Source organism: Thamnophis sirtalis, unplaced genomic scaffold, assembly GCF_051295495.1.
Source record: "Thamnophis sirtalis isolate CommonGarterSnake01/CBP01778 unplaced genomic scaffold, rThaSir2_p1.2 scaffold_4, whole genome shotgun sequence".
Lineage (NCBI taxonomy): Eukaryota > Metazoa > Chordata > Lepidosauria > Squamata > Natricidae > Thamnophis > Thamnophis sirtalis.
In genome coordinates, this window is record NW_028261384.1 from 43,373,636 (window position 1) to 43,391,445 (window position 17,810).

General features: G+C 40.9%; 1 protein-coding gene across 4 annotated transcripts in view; it reads left to right on the forward strand.

Annotated features, from left to right (window-relative positions):
* The window catches only part of WIPF3 (WAS/WASL interacting protein family member 3), a 34,642-nt gene extending 18,088 nt beyond the window's left edge, over positions 1–16,554 (forward strand). For 2 of the 4 annotated variants that reach the window (XM_087712812.1, XM_014064632.2), the window contains 6 exons: positions 3,890–4,022; positions 5,091–5,222; positions 6,325–7,089; positions 7,675–7,794; positions 14,004–14,105; positions 16,105–16,554. In XM_087712812.1, coding sequence (XP_087568938.1) covers positions 3,890–4,022; positions 5,091–5,222; positions 6,325–7,089; positions 7,675–7,794; positions 14,004–14,105; positions 16,105–16,145 — 1,293 coding nt within the window. In that variant the 3' untranslated portion in view covers positions 16,146–16,554. Of the gene's footprint in view, positions 1–3,889; positions 4,023–5,090; positions 5,223–6,324; positions 7,090–7,674; positions 7,795–14,003; positions 14,106–15,117; positions 15,172–16,104 lie in introns of all 4 variants that reach the window. The other 2 variants (XM_087712811.1, XM_087712813.1) reach the window with 2 other exon arrangements.
* The last annotated feature ends 1,256 nt before the right edge of the window (positions 16,555–17,810 follow it).

Consider the following 17,810-nt stretch of genomic DNA (forward strand, 5'->3'; position numbering starts at 1 on the left):
TTTAAAGTTAGAGATATATAAAAATAGGATGGCATTCAGAGATTATGTTGAACAGGGAATGGCACAGATACAATAAGTAACATGCCTAAATCTGAATGTTGATTTAATTTCGCATATATTGAGTCTTGTTTGTGAGTTGTAGAAAAAAGAACCTGACAATTAGGTACAGCCTGCTGACTCCAAGTTGCTCTCCCTTCTATATCTAACATTAAAGGCACTAGCCTTATTACCCTTTAAATATGCTTTTGTCATCTCTCTTGTGTTTATCACAGCATGCAAAAGTTGAAAACCAAATTATTTCTTCAATCATGGTCTCAAACGTTTCTAGTTTTTGCTTTTATTAGATATATTTTAGGTGGAATAACTGCAAGTTGGGAATGTCACAGAACAGCCAAAATGAAAGCCCTGGCAAAAGCTAATTGACTATGTTGATAAACAGACAATTAAAAATAATTACACTTAAAAGAAAATGATGTATGACTGTTCAAAAAAAAATTCAGTATTTAATATGAAACTATTCCAAAATGCTTACCTGGCCATTTAGGACAGCATTTACCAGTAATTCTCTATTCTAGTAACGAATGGTGCTGCTTAATTTCTATAATAAGGGTTAAACATTTAATCTGTAGCAGATTTCCTTCCTTTCCATTGTGCAAGAAGTAAGTTATTGAACCATGAGAGAGAACAGCTTTACATATGTTTACAGGAGCACATCTTGCTTATTTCAGAACTAAACCTTTTAGGACTAAGACTGAAATAAAATTGATTCAAATCTTGGTTTAATAGTCAGCCTACTCAGAATGATCTATGCCTTTTGTTGCTGCCTCTATTTTTTGGAAGTATCTGTGTTATTTGCCATTTTGTTTCCTTTTTCTTGTTTAGTTCTTTGTCTCCTTTAAAATGATGCTTTATTAAAAGAGGATCTCAGTGAGTCATGTTCAAATAATAATGTTCAAAATAAAAATGCAGTTATTTTGGCCCTGTGGGAAAATCCAAAATCTCTATCAGGGGCATTAATAGAGAAGTTTACAGAAATGTGCAAAGTTTTGGGATCCGGTCAGTGAACAAGATGGGGAAGCAAGAAAGGCAGAGATGTGACATGATAATAAGCCATGAGGTCTGCAATAAAGTCAGTCCCAAGTTGAAACCCTTTCCTCACTTGCACCTAATTATCATGTCAACATGGCCTGACAACAGTGACGTGCGGTGAGGTTTATGCCTGGTGAGGCTCACCTGGGCATCCTTTTGCGAAGCAGGGCAGTGTTCAGCCTTGGTGGTGGTGGGGGGAATTTGCATCGCGGGAGCCGCCAAGCGCCCAGGTCTGCAGCAAAGGCGCTTGGCGGCTCCCACAATGCAAAGTGCCCCGCCGCCCACCCGCTGACCCGGCCTGCAGCCGCTGCTTCTCCAAGCTCCGCCGCTGGAAGTCTCGGATCGCTTCTGGGAGAAAGCTGAGTGAGAAGCGGAGCGAAGCTTCTCCGTGGCCTCCCGGCGCTGCACAGAGCCTCTTTCTCCTGTTTCATCTGTCTGATGGGCATACTTTCCTGATTTAGCCAAGAAAGTGTAAAGCATAAGAGGGAGAGAGTCATTTGTTACTACTTTGCACTTCCTAAAGCCCATCTCTTCCATTCACCTCCCCTCATTATGATCTTGACTGATAGATGGTATCCTATTACACTATGATATCCAGGAAGTGGAAGAGTAAAAACACCAAAAGTTTTCACCAGGATTTTTGCTTAAAACACACAGTTCACGTGAAATCAGAAAATCCACCATTACATGCAGCCCTTTCTAGGGCAGGGGCGTCAAACTGGTGGCATGTGGACCAGATGAGTCACATGCTAGCCATGCTCACCCCCAATTTAGTGAAGGGGAAAAAACTTACGATTTGTCACATAATGATGTGATAACGCAAGCTTGACATCCTTTTTATAGAGAAAGGGAAACAGTTTTGAGATGCAGTGGTTTTCAACTCTAATCTGGGAAGTAGCACTTAAGCTTTATTTCTTTATTTGAAAATGTCTTATAAGTTTTAAATGCAAGTTCTGTTTAAGTTCTCATTTAAATGGGAAAACCCATATTTTATTTGTCTCTTAGATATGTTTAACTGTGACTAGATTTTTGCCTGGGTATAATAATTCTGCTAAGCTAAAATTAAAATAAAATTCCTTGTGTAAATGTTCCTTATATGAATGGATGTGCCCATCACTTTAATATCAAAGAAAACATCCAAATACATTTTTATGTAATACAAATTGTCATAGCAGAATTAAGGGGAAAACTTAATCTAGGTCAACTTTCAAATGGACTCTGGTGATGTATGAAGTTTCTGTATAGGTAGATCTGTCGGTCTAGCTCCAGGTTGAAGGAGCTTCCAGATCCGATTATTATATTTTGTGATTTTTATATTTTATTACGTGACAGACTTATTTTGAATGGCATTACATTTCATTAAAAATTTAAAGTGTAATTCAATCTTTCTCAACTTGGTGCCCTGCAAGTTTAATTAGGACTGTAATTACAGCAGTTCTAGAAGCTGCAGTCCCAACACATTTGCACTACCATTGAACACTTGATTCCTCCTTCCTTGTTTCTAACAGTCCCAATCAAAAGATATTTTTTGGAGCTGAATACTGTCCATAAAATGCAAATTGACTTTTAAGTTTTACTATGATATCAGTTCCACCAATCATCTTGATTGCTTTGGAAACAACAGACTTTATTATTTGGGGTTGGAGTCCAAAGTTTAACCATTGTACCATTTTTGTGTAATGATTAAAGCATCCAGCTAGAAACCAAAATACTATAAGACTATAAAATCCCATATCATCATAAAATTAGCTGGGTGATTTTCAGCCAGTTTCTTCTTTCAGTCTTAGAAAAAAGACAATGGCTTAATCCCTTTCAAAAAAGCTGCTATGCCCAGACATAAGAAATAAAAAATTACTAGATGGGACAACAATTATTTTTTTTCAAGGCTGCTGAAGGGAAATATGTAAAATGAAAGTTTGATTATACCTGAATAGAATTCCTTAGTAAAGTGATTCAGTGTGAGATAAAGAAAATAAATCTAAGTTATTTCTTTGCCTGATCCTAATCATGTTTTGTGGGTGAATATTCCATTGATTTCAGTTGATTTGATTCCAAACTGATATGATGTACTTTCAACTATCTTCGTTCATTAAAAAAAAAGATATTGATATTTTTTTATTTTGGCTTTACTAGCATAGTCATCAGTACCGTTGTCTGTGATTATCAGCTGAAATGGAAAATGAATTATGTGCTTTTAAATAAAAGTAATTCATATTGCATTTGCAATCTGTAATATCTTTAGTTAAAAGAAGTTTTGATCAGCATGTTCCACTTGTCAATCACATACCAGAAAGCTTTGTTTTTATTGAAAGAACCTATAAAAATTCAAGTAAGCCAAGGATCCTGATAGATAGTGAGGGAAGCACTATATTATCCTGAGGAAACACCTAGTAAATTTGCTACCAGATTGTAATTGTACATAGCAGACACGGACAACACTTAAGTATTAAAAAATTGACACTGGTGACCAATTAGTGAAAGCCAACATGGCATGAGTTTAAGGATGTGAACTATAACCAGGAAACTTCAAACTGCAGTCCATCCTCAGTCAGAGGAGCTAGGACTCACTCAGCTTTGTTATGAGGAAAAGCTGGAGAAGAGAATAGTATACTTTAAATTCCTGGAGGTAAACATGAAGTACATTTAACAAATACAATTTCTGGCCCATGTTTTAAGATGCTGATGTTGACTGTCAAACCATATACAGTGTGATGATCATCAAGGAACCAAACATTGCTAGACACATCTCCCTGTCCTTGTCTCTCTTGATGTCTGGGATTTTGACCCGTTATTTTGACAGGCAAACACAGAACCACCCAAAGTGAAAAGGGAGGAATCCAAAAGTCGAAGTGCTTTATTACACGAGATCCAAAGAGGGACTCGACTGAGAAGAGTAACCCAAATCAATGATCACAGTGCTCCGAAGTTTGACAGTAAGTCTTCTGTTTATGGACATGCTCCAATGGCCACTCAGTCCTTTTTACATTAAAAGCCCTTTCTTGGCAGAAACCTTTATTTTTTCTTTGATTGCAAAACTGTTTCAATGACTCACTTTCATTTTTCTGATGAAAGTTTCTTATATTGGCTTGATTATTTGAAAACTGTTAATCTTATCAAGCTAACATTTTTCTTAAATATTCTGAACTTCTTATTAATTAGAGGAATAATTTTCAAGTCTTCCAATTACCCCATATACAGTATTTTGGGATTTTGGATTCACACTGTATTTTGGATTCATTCTTAAATCAATTCTTAATTCCTCCTCCTCCAGTTTATGACTTTAATTCTTGCACTTTTTCTGTACAAGTGACACATTTTTGAGCCTTTCTTTTTTCAGCCATTCTGAACACTTGTCAGTTATTCAGTCATATCTTTCATTAGGGAAATAGATTGACAGTTTTCTATATTAAAAAAATGTTTCCTAGTTAATTCAATTCCCTCCAGCCAAAATCAATAAAGAAAATTGCAGCAAGGAATGCCCAAGATTCCTTGAAAATTAACAAGATAAAGAGGAACTAGTAGAAGAAAGAAGCAAAAAAGGGAATATATTAATCTCAGCAGTAATTGGTTGAGATTATAGAAAGTCAGTGTCAACACCTAAGTTTCTGTTTTAAAGAACAATATACAGTATATGCACAGTTATTATCTAGATTACAGGGAATATTTCTGTCTTAATATATGTATCAGAAAGTCCTGCTTTTTGTTACGTTAATTGTAATGCATACAGATTTTACATCATAACTAAGCCATAATACAGTTTGCTCAGTTATATATTTCGTATTTAGTTACATATTAAAAGTATTTTTTTCTTTGGCTTAGTGTATGTGTGAATCCAGCCACAGCATGTTCTAATCATGCTTACTAGCTGAATCCTGCCACACTTAACCATCACTATGTTGTATGTACACAGCGATTAGCCTCTGTTCATTTTATGCCAAAAGAAAAAGAGCAGAAAAACCAAAAGCTAACATAATACCCCTTCTCCTCCTCCTCCTTCACAGCTGACAAAAGAAGGCCCAGCAAAGATGGAGGAAGCTCTGGAAATTGTAGCAGTGAAATTCCTCAGGCATTAGGGAACCTTTTTGCAGAAGGATTCCCTGTTCTGAGACCAGTGGGCCAAAGAGACTTAGCAGGTAAAAAATACAGTTTGCAATGGAGTCTAAACAAAAAAAAACACCAGAATATTTTAGAACATACGAATTTGTACTTTTGTATATAAAATTAATATTCAAAGAATAATTGAAGATTTGGAGTGCAAACAAGATATGATTTATTTTTGCATGTTAGCTATACTTATAGAAAGTTCTCAGATCCTATGAATTGCATAAAATGCAAAATCACTTTGGTATTCATTGAGCACAAGTCAGTTATTATGTAGTATTTATGTTTGCATTAACAACAAACATGCATATTCTACACATTATTTGCAATATATTTTCTCTTATTTCATTATATTAGGGAAATTTTGGTCATCATTTTTGCCTTGTACAATAAATTAACTCAAAAACATCAAGGCCTTTGAATGATGTATCTGTTTCAAAATAAGTATAATCAAGCCAGTTAATAATCATGCTGCTATGATTCATACTAGCTGTTATTCCTGGATGGTTTTCTAGGACAGTCAAGGATAATGCCATTTAAAGTAATAAAAGTGACCAAGATCTTATCTTGGTCTTATAAACATTGTTTGTCAACCAAAAAGGTAAAACAAGGTTAAACTAACAAATCAAGCAAGTAAGAGAGAGATATGAGAAAAACAGATTTCAGGCACAATAGGTTAATAAGCTACAGTGCTGTGTGGAAAGACAGCTGTTCCTGAATTCACCAGAGTGTAACTGTTGCCTGGAGACATTCATCTCACCTCTGTATGGTGTAATTGAGATGTGCAGGAACAGTTCCTCCTTTCCACAGTACTATTTTAGTTTGTTTTTTGACTGGCAACAGAATGAAGCAAAATTTAGGTCCTTCTGATTCTCGGAATAATGAAATTGCTGGATCTGTAGTCTTTGAAAATGAATTGGCAGGATTAGAATAGCTAATTAATAGTAGGACAACTGATTTAAGAAATTAAGTTAGAAAAAAATCCTCTTGTTTTCTTTGTTTGAATCCAATAATCTGGATGAATTATTTAGATTTAATTACAATGAGAATAATTTAGACTATTCAAAGAATGAATTGTTGGCTGTAGTTTTGAAAATTAAAGGTGATTTATTTGCTTTTGCTTCATTTTCTCAGTGAATAGGACTGGAAAGCCACCTATTGCCAAAACAACCCCAGTCCCACTCAACAATAATGGGAAGTCCAGTGGCAACTTTCAGATCTCCCCAAGTGGCCCTAAGCAAGCAGATGAGTCAGAAGCATCCAAGATCCAGAGTGCTATTCCAGCTCCCCCCAGCATCCCTGCTCCTCCTCCTCCTACTTCAGTTCCATCTTCTCCTTCTCCACCTCCTCCTCCACCACCACCACCATTACCATCTCCCTCTGGCAAACCATCTCTTATCTTTCCCCCTCCTCCCCCTGTACCACCTCCTCCTTTTGAGCATCCTAATAAATTCCCTTCTCCAGACATGGCTGCTGCTGCTGTATCCTCTCAGATTAAAACTCCTAAAGGTCATCTCTCCCCATTACACATACCACCTCCACCACCATTACCCTTGTCTCCATCATCCCCCTCTGAGCTTCCAGGCAAAATTAATGAATGTTCCAGCCCAAGCTCCTCCCAGCTCGACCTAAAACATAATTCTCCCCCCATGCCTCCACCACCACCACCTCTCCCAGGTCCTTCTATGTCTACTTTTTCTTCACCTAGAACCTCAATGTTTTCACCACCGTCACCAACCTGTAACAGTGCCTTGAACAGCAGCAGTGATTCTGCTCCCCTAATGTCTCCCAAGAGCCAGTTACAAAAGCTTCCCATTCAATCAGTGCCTCTTCCCTCTACTCCCCCAAGCACACAGCAAGCTCCTGCAATGCAGAAAAGGAGACAAGGAAGAGGTGGAGGTAACTACTTTCAATAGCACCCTATTGGATTACTTCCTGTGGAATATAACTCGCATTGGGTATGGATGTCCTTTCTATATACACTTAGGAGCGGAAGTTAATTGGAATCCTTAGTGTTCTACATTGCACAACTCAGAAATTGCTTTAGAATGTAACTACAGTCTCTCTCTCTTTCTTTCTCTCTCGTCCATGGAGGACTACATGCCTGCTTAGGTTGTACTGCTGACTGAACACGCAGCCTTCAACAGATTGTCCAAGGTTTTATCTGCCCATAGGCCAAAAAAAGTTTCCTATAAGTCAGAGAAATTGTATCTAAAAGTAATAATACCTCACTGAATCTGATGATTTGAACAGAATGTTTTTTAAAAATATACAGGGAATCTACAAAAAGAAACATGCTGGACAAAATGGGAGAACTGACTGCAATCCCACATTGGTTAATTGTCACTAATCACACTGCCTAATTCTGAGAATGAATAGGTTACATGTATGCATGTTTTGCTAGAACATTTTGGAACAAGAATGAGCGGTAAGAATGCAAATAAATACTTGATTCACTCTTTTTCTCATGTTTATTCTTCTTAGCCAAATTGATGCCACCACCTGTTCCTCCTGCAAGGTCTCCCACAACTGAGCTCACAAGCAAATGCCAACTCACACAAGTATCTCCATGGCCACCAGCTACTCAGGACCCAGGTATTACAGGTAGCACTATGTCATTTATTGTTGCCAAGTATTGTATATACAAAAACAGAACTTTTCTTATCATAAGGTTACAGACTTAATAATCTATGTGAAGGCTTTGTTAAAACTTAGTCTGCTTAGGAATGGCAATGCAAATTGCTCAAGAAAGTCAGTATGCACTCATCCATTGTTTAGTGACTAAATTCTGTTCCAATTACTAAGTTGTTAAGCAAAATGGTTGCTAAGTGAATACGTAGTAATTCAAAGAGAGAAAGAGTGATGCTACAAAGTTTATTGGCTGCTACTGCCTGATTCAGTCAAGGTTCTTCTGTACATCTATACCAGCATTACTCTTATTCTGACATGCATTATCAGGCACACAGCCTTTAGTTATAATGCATATGGTCAGAAAATGATGTTTTTAATTACCATCACATTTGTGAATGGTCACAAGCAGAAATAGTTGCTAAGTGAGGAACAAGTGCATTTAAGTATGTCAATTTGAACTTTTTTGGAAACAAATGGACATTTGTACAGGAATTTCAAAGGCAGATACATTCATAGTTAGCAATATACCTAGGAAAAAACTCCAGGATCAACTATTGTCATTATTTATAAGAAAACACTGGCAAATCATTTCAGTATTTTTACTAAGAAAACTACTTGAATAGTTTACTAGATTGACCTGTCATAGAATTTAAACTTTTTAAGTGAAACAGTAAGATACAAAAAAGTGGATTGTGAGAGACTACTGCAATTCTAATATCTTTAGAATTGGTAGAAGTGTATGGGGCTAAACAAGCTTTAAATAAAACTTACGGAATTTTAAAAATATGATAAAATGATGCAACTGAATTGAGAATATGCTGGATGGATTATTTTCCTGTGGTTTCGGCTGGAGGGGCTACAACAGGGTTTGTTACAGCCTGATTGGTCCAGCTTGGTCCTCCTTTCCCTCTCAGCTCCCAGTTTCCCTCAGTCTTTGGTCCAAGCACTAGCTGTGGCTCCAGTGAGGTATTATATTAACTGTGATAAAGATTCGATTATTGGATATTCTAAATTAATTCTAAACAACTTGCCATCAGAGAGACGTTCCATTCTCACGAAAGAGAGCAGGGGGCTTTGCCTCTGGGCTCCACGGCAATCTGAGAGCTGCCTGCCCCTTCTGAGCACAGCGGAGGCCGTTTTTCACTTAATTCAGCACGGGGGCTTAAACGCGGCTTCTAGCAATCAACTTTAAAAAGCTCTAGCTGATTCTGATCAGATTTTAGCACCGCTGCTGCCGGGGCCTCACTGCAGCTTCAAAGACTTGCCGTGGCTCACTTAGTCACAGTGGGCACGACAATTGAATTTGCCAGCGTGGACCTCAGAACAGAAGGTCTACAGATAAGCTGGGCGCAGGAGTCTATCAGACTCGGCTCGTCGCGAGGCTAATCCCTCAGAGTCACTTCAAAGTTGCGATTGCCTGATTCTTCACCCATGAGGTGCGGCGGCCATTTTTTGTGCGACCTTGTGGGCGGGAACTAGGCCTGAATCCCTCAGCCGATCTAGATCTCTGATTGGGCTCCATTCTCAAATATCTGGTTTGCCTCTTAGGGGCTTCTGCCCTTCCTCTCCCTCTATCTCTCCTGCAAGGCCCTGCAGGGGGGTGGCCTCCCCTTCTCCCCCCATCTCACCTAGAGCCTATAGGGAAAGGGTGGAGGATCCAGGAGAAGGGAGATCCCAGGACTACCTACCGGCAGTCCAACTTGCCCCCCAAGGGCTTCCATCACGAGGCCCTTCCGAGGAGGATTTAGAGGATTTAGACCAATTGCCAGATAGCATCAGGAAACTTATCTCCGCAGCTATATCTAGAGGTATTTCCTTGGGCCTAGCCCAGAGGGACAGTTCTTCCCAAGGGGTGTCTAGACCACCAGCGGTTTCTTCTTCTTCCAGAGGGCACGATAATCTTAGGCCTCCTTCCCCCTCAGTGGTCAGTGAGGGTTCCATCTTGGGAGAGGTCACACACCCAGACTTGGGGTTTCCAAAGGATGAGGATTCCACCCCCCAAGAGGCCCCAGCATTTCCGGGGCTTTTTCTTCCCCTGCTTTCAAGCCTATGTTACACAAGGCCAAAAAGACTACTCAGATTGGCACAGGGGCTCCACCAGTCTCCCAGCACAGGGATCCCAACTTGGCCATGTTTATAAATCTCAGCCCCTCCTCTTTTCCTGGAAGTGGTACAGAATCTGTGGGCGAGGTAATGTGGCCGACAAGCTGAAGCCAGAGGACAAGTGTGCAGAGCTTACCCTTTGTAAGAACTTCAGTGCTTCTGCCTGGGCTTTAAGGCGGACGCAGAAGCATTCTATTTCAACCGCACAACAGTCATGTGGCTCCGACAGCTATAGGACCGCATCCCAATCCAAGATGAGCGTCTTCACCAAGACCTCACTAAGATCATTTCAGCTACTCAGTTCTCGGTGGACGCCACCCTGGATTTCATTAAATTTGCATTCAGAGCTCTATCCACCTCTGTGACTGCAAGGAGACTTCTGTGGCTCCATAATTGGCAAATGGACAACAAGTCCAAATGGAATCTAGCAGCAGCCCCCTTCTCCGGCTCTAACCTTTTTGGAGCTTCCCTTGATCCCATCCTTGTGGAGAACAAGGATAAAAAGAAGGTCCTACCTTCAAATTCTAAGAAGCCGGACAATCATCTGTCTTCATACCGTAGGCCTTCATCTTTCAGGCCTCCTGACCAGGACTACTGCCAGCAGTGGTATGCCCCCTACAGGTATGATAGACAGAGTCAGCGGCCGTTTTGCCAAGATAGGAATAGGTTTCAGGGTCACCCCAAATAGCCCTTTCGTGGAGGGGGCGGCCGTCCCTTCTGCAGGGGAAAATGACTCCAACCCAAGTCTACCCATAGGCGCCACCTGGCATCCTTCACGGACCAGTGGGTTCAGATAACATCAGATACCTGGGTCAGGTCGACAATCAGGGAGGGTCTCCGTCTGAAGTTCCTCGCCCCTCCCCTGATGCTCTTCAGAACTTCCCCCCCTCCACGGACCCAGAAAGGCGCCGCCTAATGCTCCTGGCAATCCAGCATCTGCTGGACATTCAGGCAGTCGAGCCGGTCCCTCTGGAGGAGTGTGGGCAAGGCGTGTACTCAAATCTCTGTCGTCCTGAAGAGCTCTGGGAGATGGAGAGCAATCCTGGACTTGAAGCATCTAAATTCATTCCTGGTCTACCGACGCTTCAAGATATCCTCTCTCAAATCCATATTACTGGGGATCAGATGGGGAAACTTCATGGTGTCAATAGACTTAACAGAGGCATACTTGCACATTCCAATTCGGCCAACCCAGCGCAAATTCTTCCGTTTTTCCCACAGGGGTTGTCATTTTCAGAACAAGGTACTTCCATTTGGCCTGGCCTCTGCTCCCCACATGTTCACGAAAGTCCTGGTGGCAATGGTGGCTCACCTGCGCTCCTGGCTGGTGAGACTCCATTGTTACCTCGATAATGTGCTCGTCCTAGTCCAATCCTGAATGCAGGCAAATCTGGATCTGCAGATTACCATTCAAACACTACATTCCCTAGGGTTTTCCATCAACTTCCCCAAGAGCCACCTCTCCCCATCAACAAAAATCCTACACTTAGGCACAGTGATAGACTCGAGAACAGGGCTAGTCCGTCTCTCACCAGAATGTCTGACAAGTCTGCAAAGCTTGGCACGGCACGTCCGCACAAGTCAGTCAGCTTCCATCCTGACCTTGGCGCGATTACTGAGCAAGATGGTGTCGTACATAGGGATCGTCCCGTGGGCCGGCCTGCAATACAGAACACTTCAGTGGATGCTCATTCCATTCCAGCGACAGTGGATGAGCAACTCCCCGCATTCCATTCATCTACCACCTGGTCTCCACTGGTCCAGAGGTGGTGGTTGTCCCCGCCATTGAACCGCGGGGCCGAATTCTGGGAACCGGACCGCATCTCCATTATGACGGACGCCAGCCTCTTCAGCTGGGGAATGGTGATGGAGACCAGCCTGGCGCAGGGACAATGGTCAAAGTCCGACCTGCGCCACAACATCAGTTGGCTGGAGCTGAAGGCGGCCCACCTAGCTCTTCTCCACTTTCGAGACTCGATAGCCAACCAGCATGTCCTCCTCCTGACGGACAATGTAGAAGCAAAAGCTCACATAAATTGTCAAGGGGGGACCCATTCCAAAAGCCTGTGGCAAGAAGCTCGGAAGCTCAGTCTATGGGTGGAGAAGAACTTGGCATTCATCCTATCGGAACACATCTCAGGCATAGCCAATCACCAAGCTAACTGTTTGAGCCGGATGACAGTGGATCACAGCGAGTGGCAGCTGGCTCCAGAGATATTTCACAGGATCTGCCTCCACTTCAGTGATCCACTGGTGGACTTGTTCACCAGCCCGAGCAATGCTCAACTTCCCCGATTCTTTTCCCACTTTCCTGCATGCAACGCAGAGGGCAAGGATGCTCTCTAGAACCCGTGGCCCCTCAGCCTTCTTTATGCCTTTCCTCCTCTTCCTCTCATCCAGGGAACCCTGAGGAAAATAGTGTTGGAAGGGGCCCATATCATCCTGATGGTCCCATTTTGGCTGAGGCGACCTTGGTTTGCGGACCTTGTCCAACTATCCATATCTCCACCCTGAAGGATCCCCCAGGAGGATGTCTCCCTGTGCCAGGAGGGTACTGATTCACCCGGAGCCCCAGTGGCTCCAGCTGACCACCTGGCACTTCAGCGACGCTTTCTGAGGGACGCTAGCCTATCTGCCAAGGTTACCTCCACTATCAAGGCAACCAGGCATCCTTCTACCACTCAAATTTATAATTTGATGTGGTCGACATTTGTGTCCTGGTGTGGGAGGTTCCAATTATCCCCGGCTTCTTCCTCGGTCACCCAGGTCCTCGAATTCCTACAACACAGTCTAGATCGTGACCTCCCCCATAACACCTTACGGAGGCAGACGGCTGCTTTATCTTCGGTCTTAGCAAGGGAGGGTCATTGGTCATTAACCCAGTAACCGTTGGTGAAACGTTTCCTCAAGGGTGGGGCAAGCCTGTGCCCTCCCCCGGTACACAGGTTCCCCACGTGGGATCTCTCCTGGTTCTTAGAGCCCTTACAGGTGTCCCCTTCAAGGCTTTGAGGACCGTGCACCTTAGGTTCCTGACCCTGAAGATGATTTTCTTTGTTGCCGTCACTTAGGTTAGACGCATTTCTGAGTTGGGTGCTTTTTCGTCCAAGGAGGATTTGTGCCAATTCCACCAAGACAGGGTTGTCCTGAGACTAGATCCGACCTTCCTGCCAAAGGTCAACTCCCTATTCCATAGGTCGCAGGAGGTCATCCTTCCCAACTTCTACCCCTCTCCTTCCCACGAGAGGGAAGTCCGCTGGCACTGCCTAGATGTCCGCTGCACCTTACACATTTATCTCAGGTGTACATCTCCTATCAGGTGGTTGGAGACCCTGTTCCTGTCCTTCCAACCTAGGTCGCTAGGGGCTAGGGTGTCTTCCACCACCATAGGCAGGTGGGTGCGGCAGGCCATCATGGAGGCCTATCAGGCAGTTCACCAGGTTCCGCCACAGGGCATCACTGTCCATTCCACCAGGAGCATGGCTACTCCCTCTCCCTTTATTCAACACTATCACCTTGATTATTTCGCTTTGGCAGACACGGCCTTTGGCGGTTGGGTACTCCAACAAGTGGCAACCCCCCTCCCCCAGAGTCAACGACCCACCCTTGGACTTAGCTTGGGTATGTCCCTGTTGTAGCCCCTCCCGCCGAAGCCACGGGAAAAAGAATATTGGTCCTTACCTGAACGTTTCTTTTCTGTGGCAGAGGTGGGAGAGGCTACTTTCTCACCCTTGGTTTGATCAAAAGGGGTCAGAATGGCCGGTGTTTTCTCAGTATATGTGGTGTTATTTTCCTTACATAATGCTGTCAGCTTTTCCATTCAACCTCATGAAACTGGGAGCCAAGAGGGAAAGAAGGATATTTAAGAAAAATCCCTCAGTCTCTGGACCAATCAGGCTGTAAAAAACCCTGTTGTAGCCCCTCCCACCTCTACCACAGAAAAGAAACATTCAGGTAAGGACCAACATGCTTTTTATTGTGCTTGTGTATAACATTCTATGATGGGTACATATGTAGTACATGCTTGTTACTTTGCTTATTGTAATTCAATATGAATTTTTTAAAAATTAAACTCTTTCCAGATGATTTTGAATCGAAATTTACTTTCCATTCCGTGGAAGACTTTCCTCCACCAGAAGAATTCAAGCCGTTTAAGAAAATTTATCCTAGCCAAGAAGCAAGAAGTAAGTCAACATTTCTATCTCAAGATGATGTGAAATGCTTCCTAAATAGGGGCTATTATTCATCTTGGCCCTCTAGTTATGAGAGAATTCTAGGCTTTCTCAGTGTAATGCATGGAACAGTGTTTCCACTGTAGAGAAATGTCTGCTGAATTTTCCAAAACATCACAGGAGCTTCCATTGATACCCACAATTTGTGTTTTATATAGTGCCCATGTGTCTCTCGTCAACCAGATCTAAATCATTAAGATTATACCCTGGACCTCTTTGTACTCTCCCATTTTAAGAACAATGTCAAAGCCACTGAAACTTGTTTTTGTTGTTTTTGACAATTTAATTGCCTTCTAATGTAGCACATCTCCAAGAAGAATGATAATCTCCATGCTTATTATCTATAGGCCTTCCCCAGTGTTATTTATGCTTCATTGTCTCATCCACATGAGACATCAGTTGGCTGGGGAATTCTGGGAGTTGAAGTCCATATATCTTAAAAGTTTCTCAGGCTGAGAAACATTAACCTAGAGTGATTTGTTTACCTTGGCTTCAAAACTGGCTTCGGTATATGGCATGGAGTAACCCAGGGATAGAAATTTGAGGACATGTGATAGATGCAGTCAGATTATGACCTACATAGCAGAAACAGCCAGTCACAAATAATCATTTACCAGAAGGTGAATTATTATTAGAACAATTATAGACATGTATGTCATTTTATTATATTTTATATGTGTGTTTGTACATAATTAGTCAGCCAGTTTCATATAAATAAAAGCTAGCTGGGTTACCTTGGGCCAATCATTTTCTCTCAACCCTAGGAATAAGGCAAACTACTTCAGAAAACCTTGCCAGAAAGATTTGGGATTAGCTAAGCAATCAGCAGCAGTCAATCTGCATGCATACATATATGTAATTGTTCTAATTAAAACTATAATTGTTTTATTAACATTCATGTTTAAAAGGTGAAAATGTTAAACAATGTAAATGAACTTTTTGTGCACCCAACTAATCTCAGTAGGACACTGCCATGATCCAAAGGCATTACGGCAAGGAAATATGGTGCAAGAAACTGGTAGCTTTTGAAGCTGACTTGATTTATTTATTTTTTCACTTCTTAAAAATAGATATAAAAATGTTTAAATGGTTCTTTTAAAAAATCTTTTAAGAAATGACAGAGGAGTAAAACAAATTGTGGCCTTTGAGGCAATCATCAGTAAAAGTACAGTGGCGTCCATGGCGCACTGTTGCCTACTAACTACTAGATTAGATGTTCTGAGCAAGCCATGTCCTTTGTGCAGATTGCTAATTTTGGTTGGATAAGAATCATAGTACAGATGATCCTTGACATACAACCATTAATTTAGTAACTTTGTTTAGAAGTTGCAGTGATACTAAAAAGGGACATGATTGTTTTTCACATGACCATTGCAACATCCACATCATCACTTAACCAAAATTGCTTAAAATGGCTCAAGTTGCTCTTAGCAACTGGTATGTACTTATGACAGTTGCACTGTCCCGAGGTCATGTGATCACTATTTGTAACTTCCCAGCCCTCTTCCAACAGGCAAAGTAAATGGAGAAAATTGGATTTACTTAATGACCTCATTCATTTAATAATTGGAGTGATCTGCTTAATAAGTGAGGCAAAAACAGTTGTAAAATGGGACAAAACTCACTTAACAACTGCCTTGCTTAGCAATCAGTTGTAATTGTAGATCAAGGACTATCAGTATATATTGAGAAACTGCTATCTTAAGTCCTATGTCAAATAAATACTTCTTAATCCTCTCAATATATTAAATTGCTGTGATTTGAGAATTGTGTGTCTACATGTGTGTCTTAGTTGAATTCAGAGGTATTATGAAGGCTTTCAACTGAGATAAGTGGTCTATAAATTTGCCTTGGTTTTCTCAGGTTTATGGCTCAAAGCTCTTGATTATTGAAGAAAGAAATTGATAAATGTCATGGATAATGTATGGAAAATACCTTTTTCTTTTTACAGATAAAGCAAGCAACCCCCCTTTACGAACACAAGCAAGATGAGATCAACAATTCAAGGGTATTCCCAAAAAATCAAGAGTTCATCAATTGCAGTATAAAATATGGGGAATATTTTTGTTAGTCATGTGATAGGTACAGGCAAATATGGGCACTTAAAAGACTGCTGGATGCAGATGGGCCAGAATGAGAATGCATGTTCAGTTATAAAAAAAAGTTGCAACATAATGTATTTTTATTTAAATTGCTTTAAAACTGGCCTGAATTTTTTTTTGATGCTATGAAGTATTATAATTTACGTAGCTGTTCTTTCTTTTTTTGGTATATTTTGGTAAAGTAAAATTGATTGCCTGTACTGTATGCAATTCAGTTGCCCATGGAGTTTCTGTTGTAATTAATTCATGATTTCCAAATTTGATTTACATTATATAATATATAAATTCCTGGCAAGTCTTCTCTTTTGTTTTTTTTGTATATAGCTTTTCAGTGGTGCATATGTATAGATTTCTAAAAGAATGTCACATATATATTCTGAGCATGAAGAATGAAAACAAAACATTTTCCATTAGCTTCTTCAGCCCATCAGACTAAGAACATAAAATGTTGTTACTTGTAGTCCTCAACTTGCAGGCACAATAGGGATTGGAAAATGTGTTATTTAGCTGTGTGGTTGTTGTGAGGTATCTCATGACTGTACCCGATTTTATAACCTTTTCTTGCCACGTCCTTAAGCAAATCATTTGCAATCCTTATGCAAGATATCATGTGACTATGACTTGTAACCTCCCTATAACTTGGGATTGTAGCAAATGACCATGACATGACCACAAGTTATTACAACAGTTATAAATAAGACGCTATAACCAACTGCCCGAATTACAATCACATGACCATAATCAGAGATCATAAATGCAAGGACTGTTTTCTTCAGTGCCATCCTAACATTCAAAGACTGCTAAACATTAAGTGAGGACTACTTGAATTAGCAAGCTTCCATGTGATTGTGAAGGCTGGCCCATTTGATGCTCTACCCATCAGAAGCATTAAAAGTGCATAAAACCAGAAAAAGTTCTAAAATGCAAGATCTACTTTGAATATTTTAAATATAAAAAGCAAGTTCTTATATCTCAGGGCATCTTGTTTTTGAGTACAAGGCCAAAAGATGCTTGCAATACCAGTTGCCCCCACAGAGCAGAGTGGAAAGATATTCCCCCCCTTCCCTCTCTCTAATAAGTGGATTCAGTGACAAAATTCCTCTGAATTAGGTGTCGACACACAGCCTACTAGTAGGAAGAATATGTGAACTGGAGCATGGAGTAAAGGAATATATCTTGTTTAGGAAGCATCTGAAGTCTTAAACACTAGCTCTTATACATTTGGGCCCTAAATATCCTCATTGCAGTCCTTCCTTTGTTGCTTTTTGTGAAAAGCAAAATTGTGTGAGACAGGAAGCTATGTTTGCCATATCCCCATTAATTTGGTTCTTAAATTTTCTTGAATTCGAGAACTTACTTCTGGAATAAAAAAGGGGAAGGAATGCGACTTTTCTGCACCAAGGAAAACTAAAAGACATTATTTACTGAGTCAGACCTTATATTTAAAAACAAGACACAGAGCAGTAGTGTCTAGTCAATGATGACTCAATTAGAAATGACATGTAACCATATTTATCTGCACAGAGACCTTTAAATATGAAAATTATTGAAACAT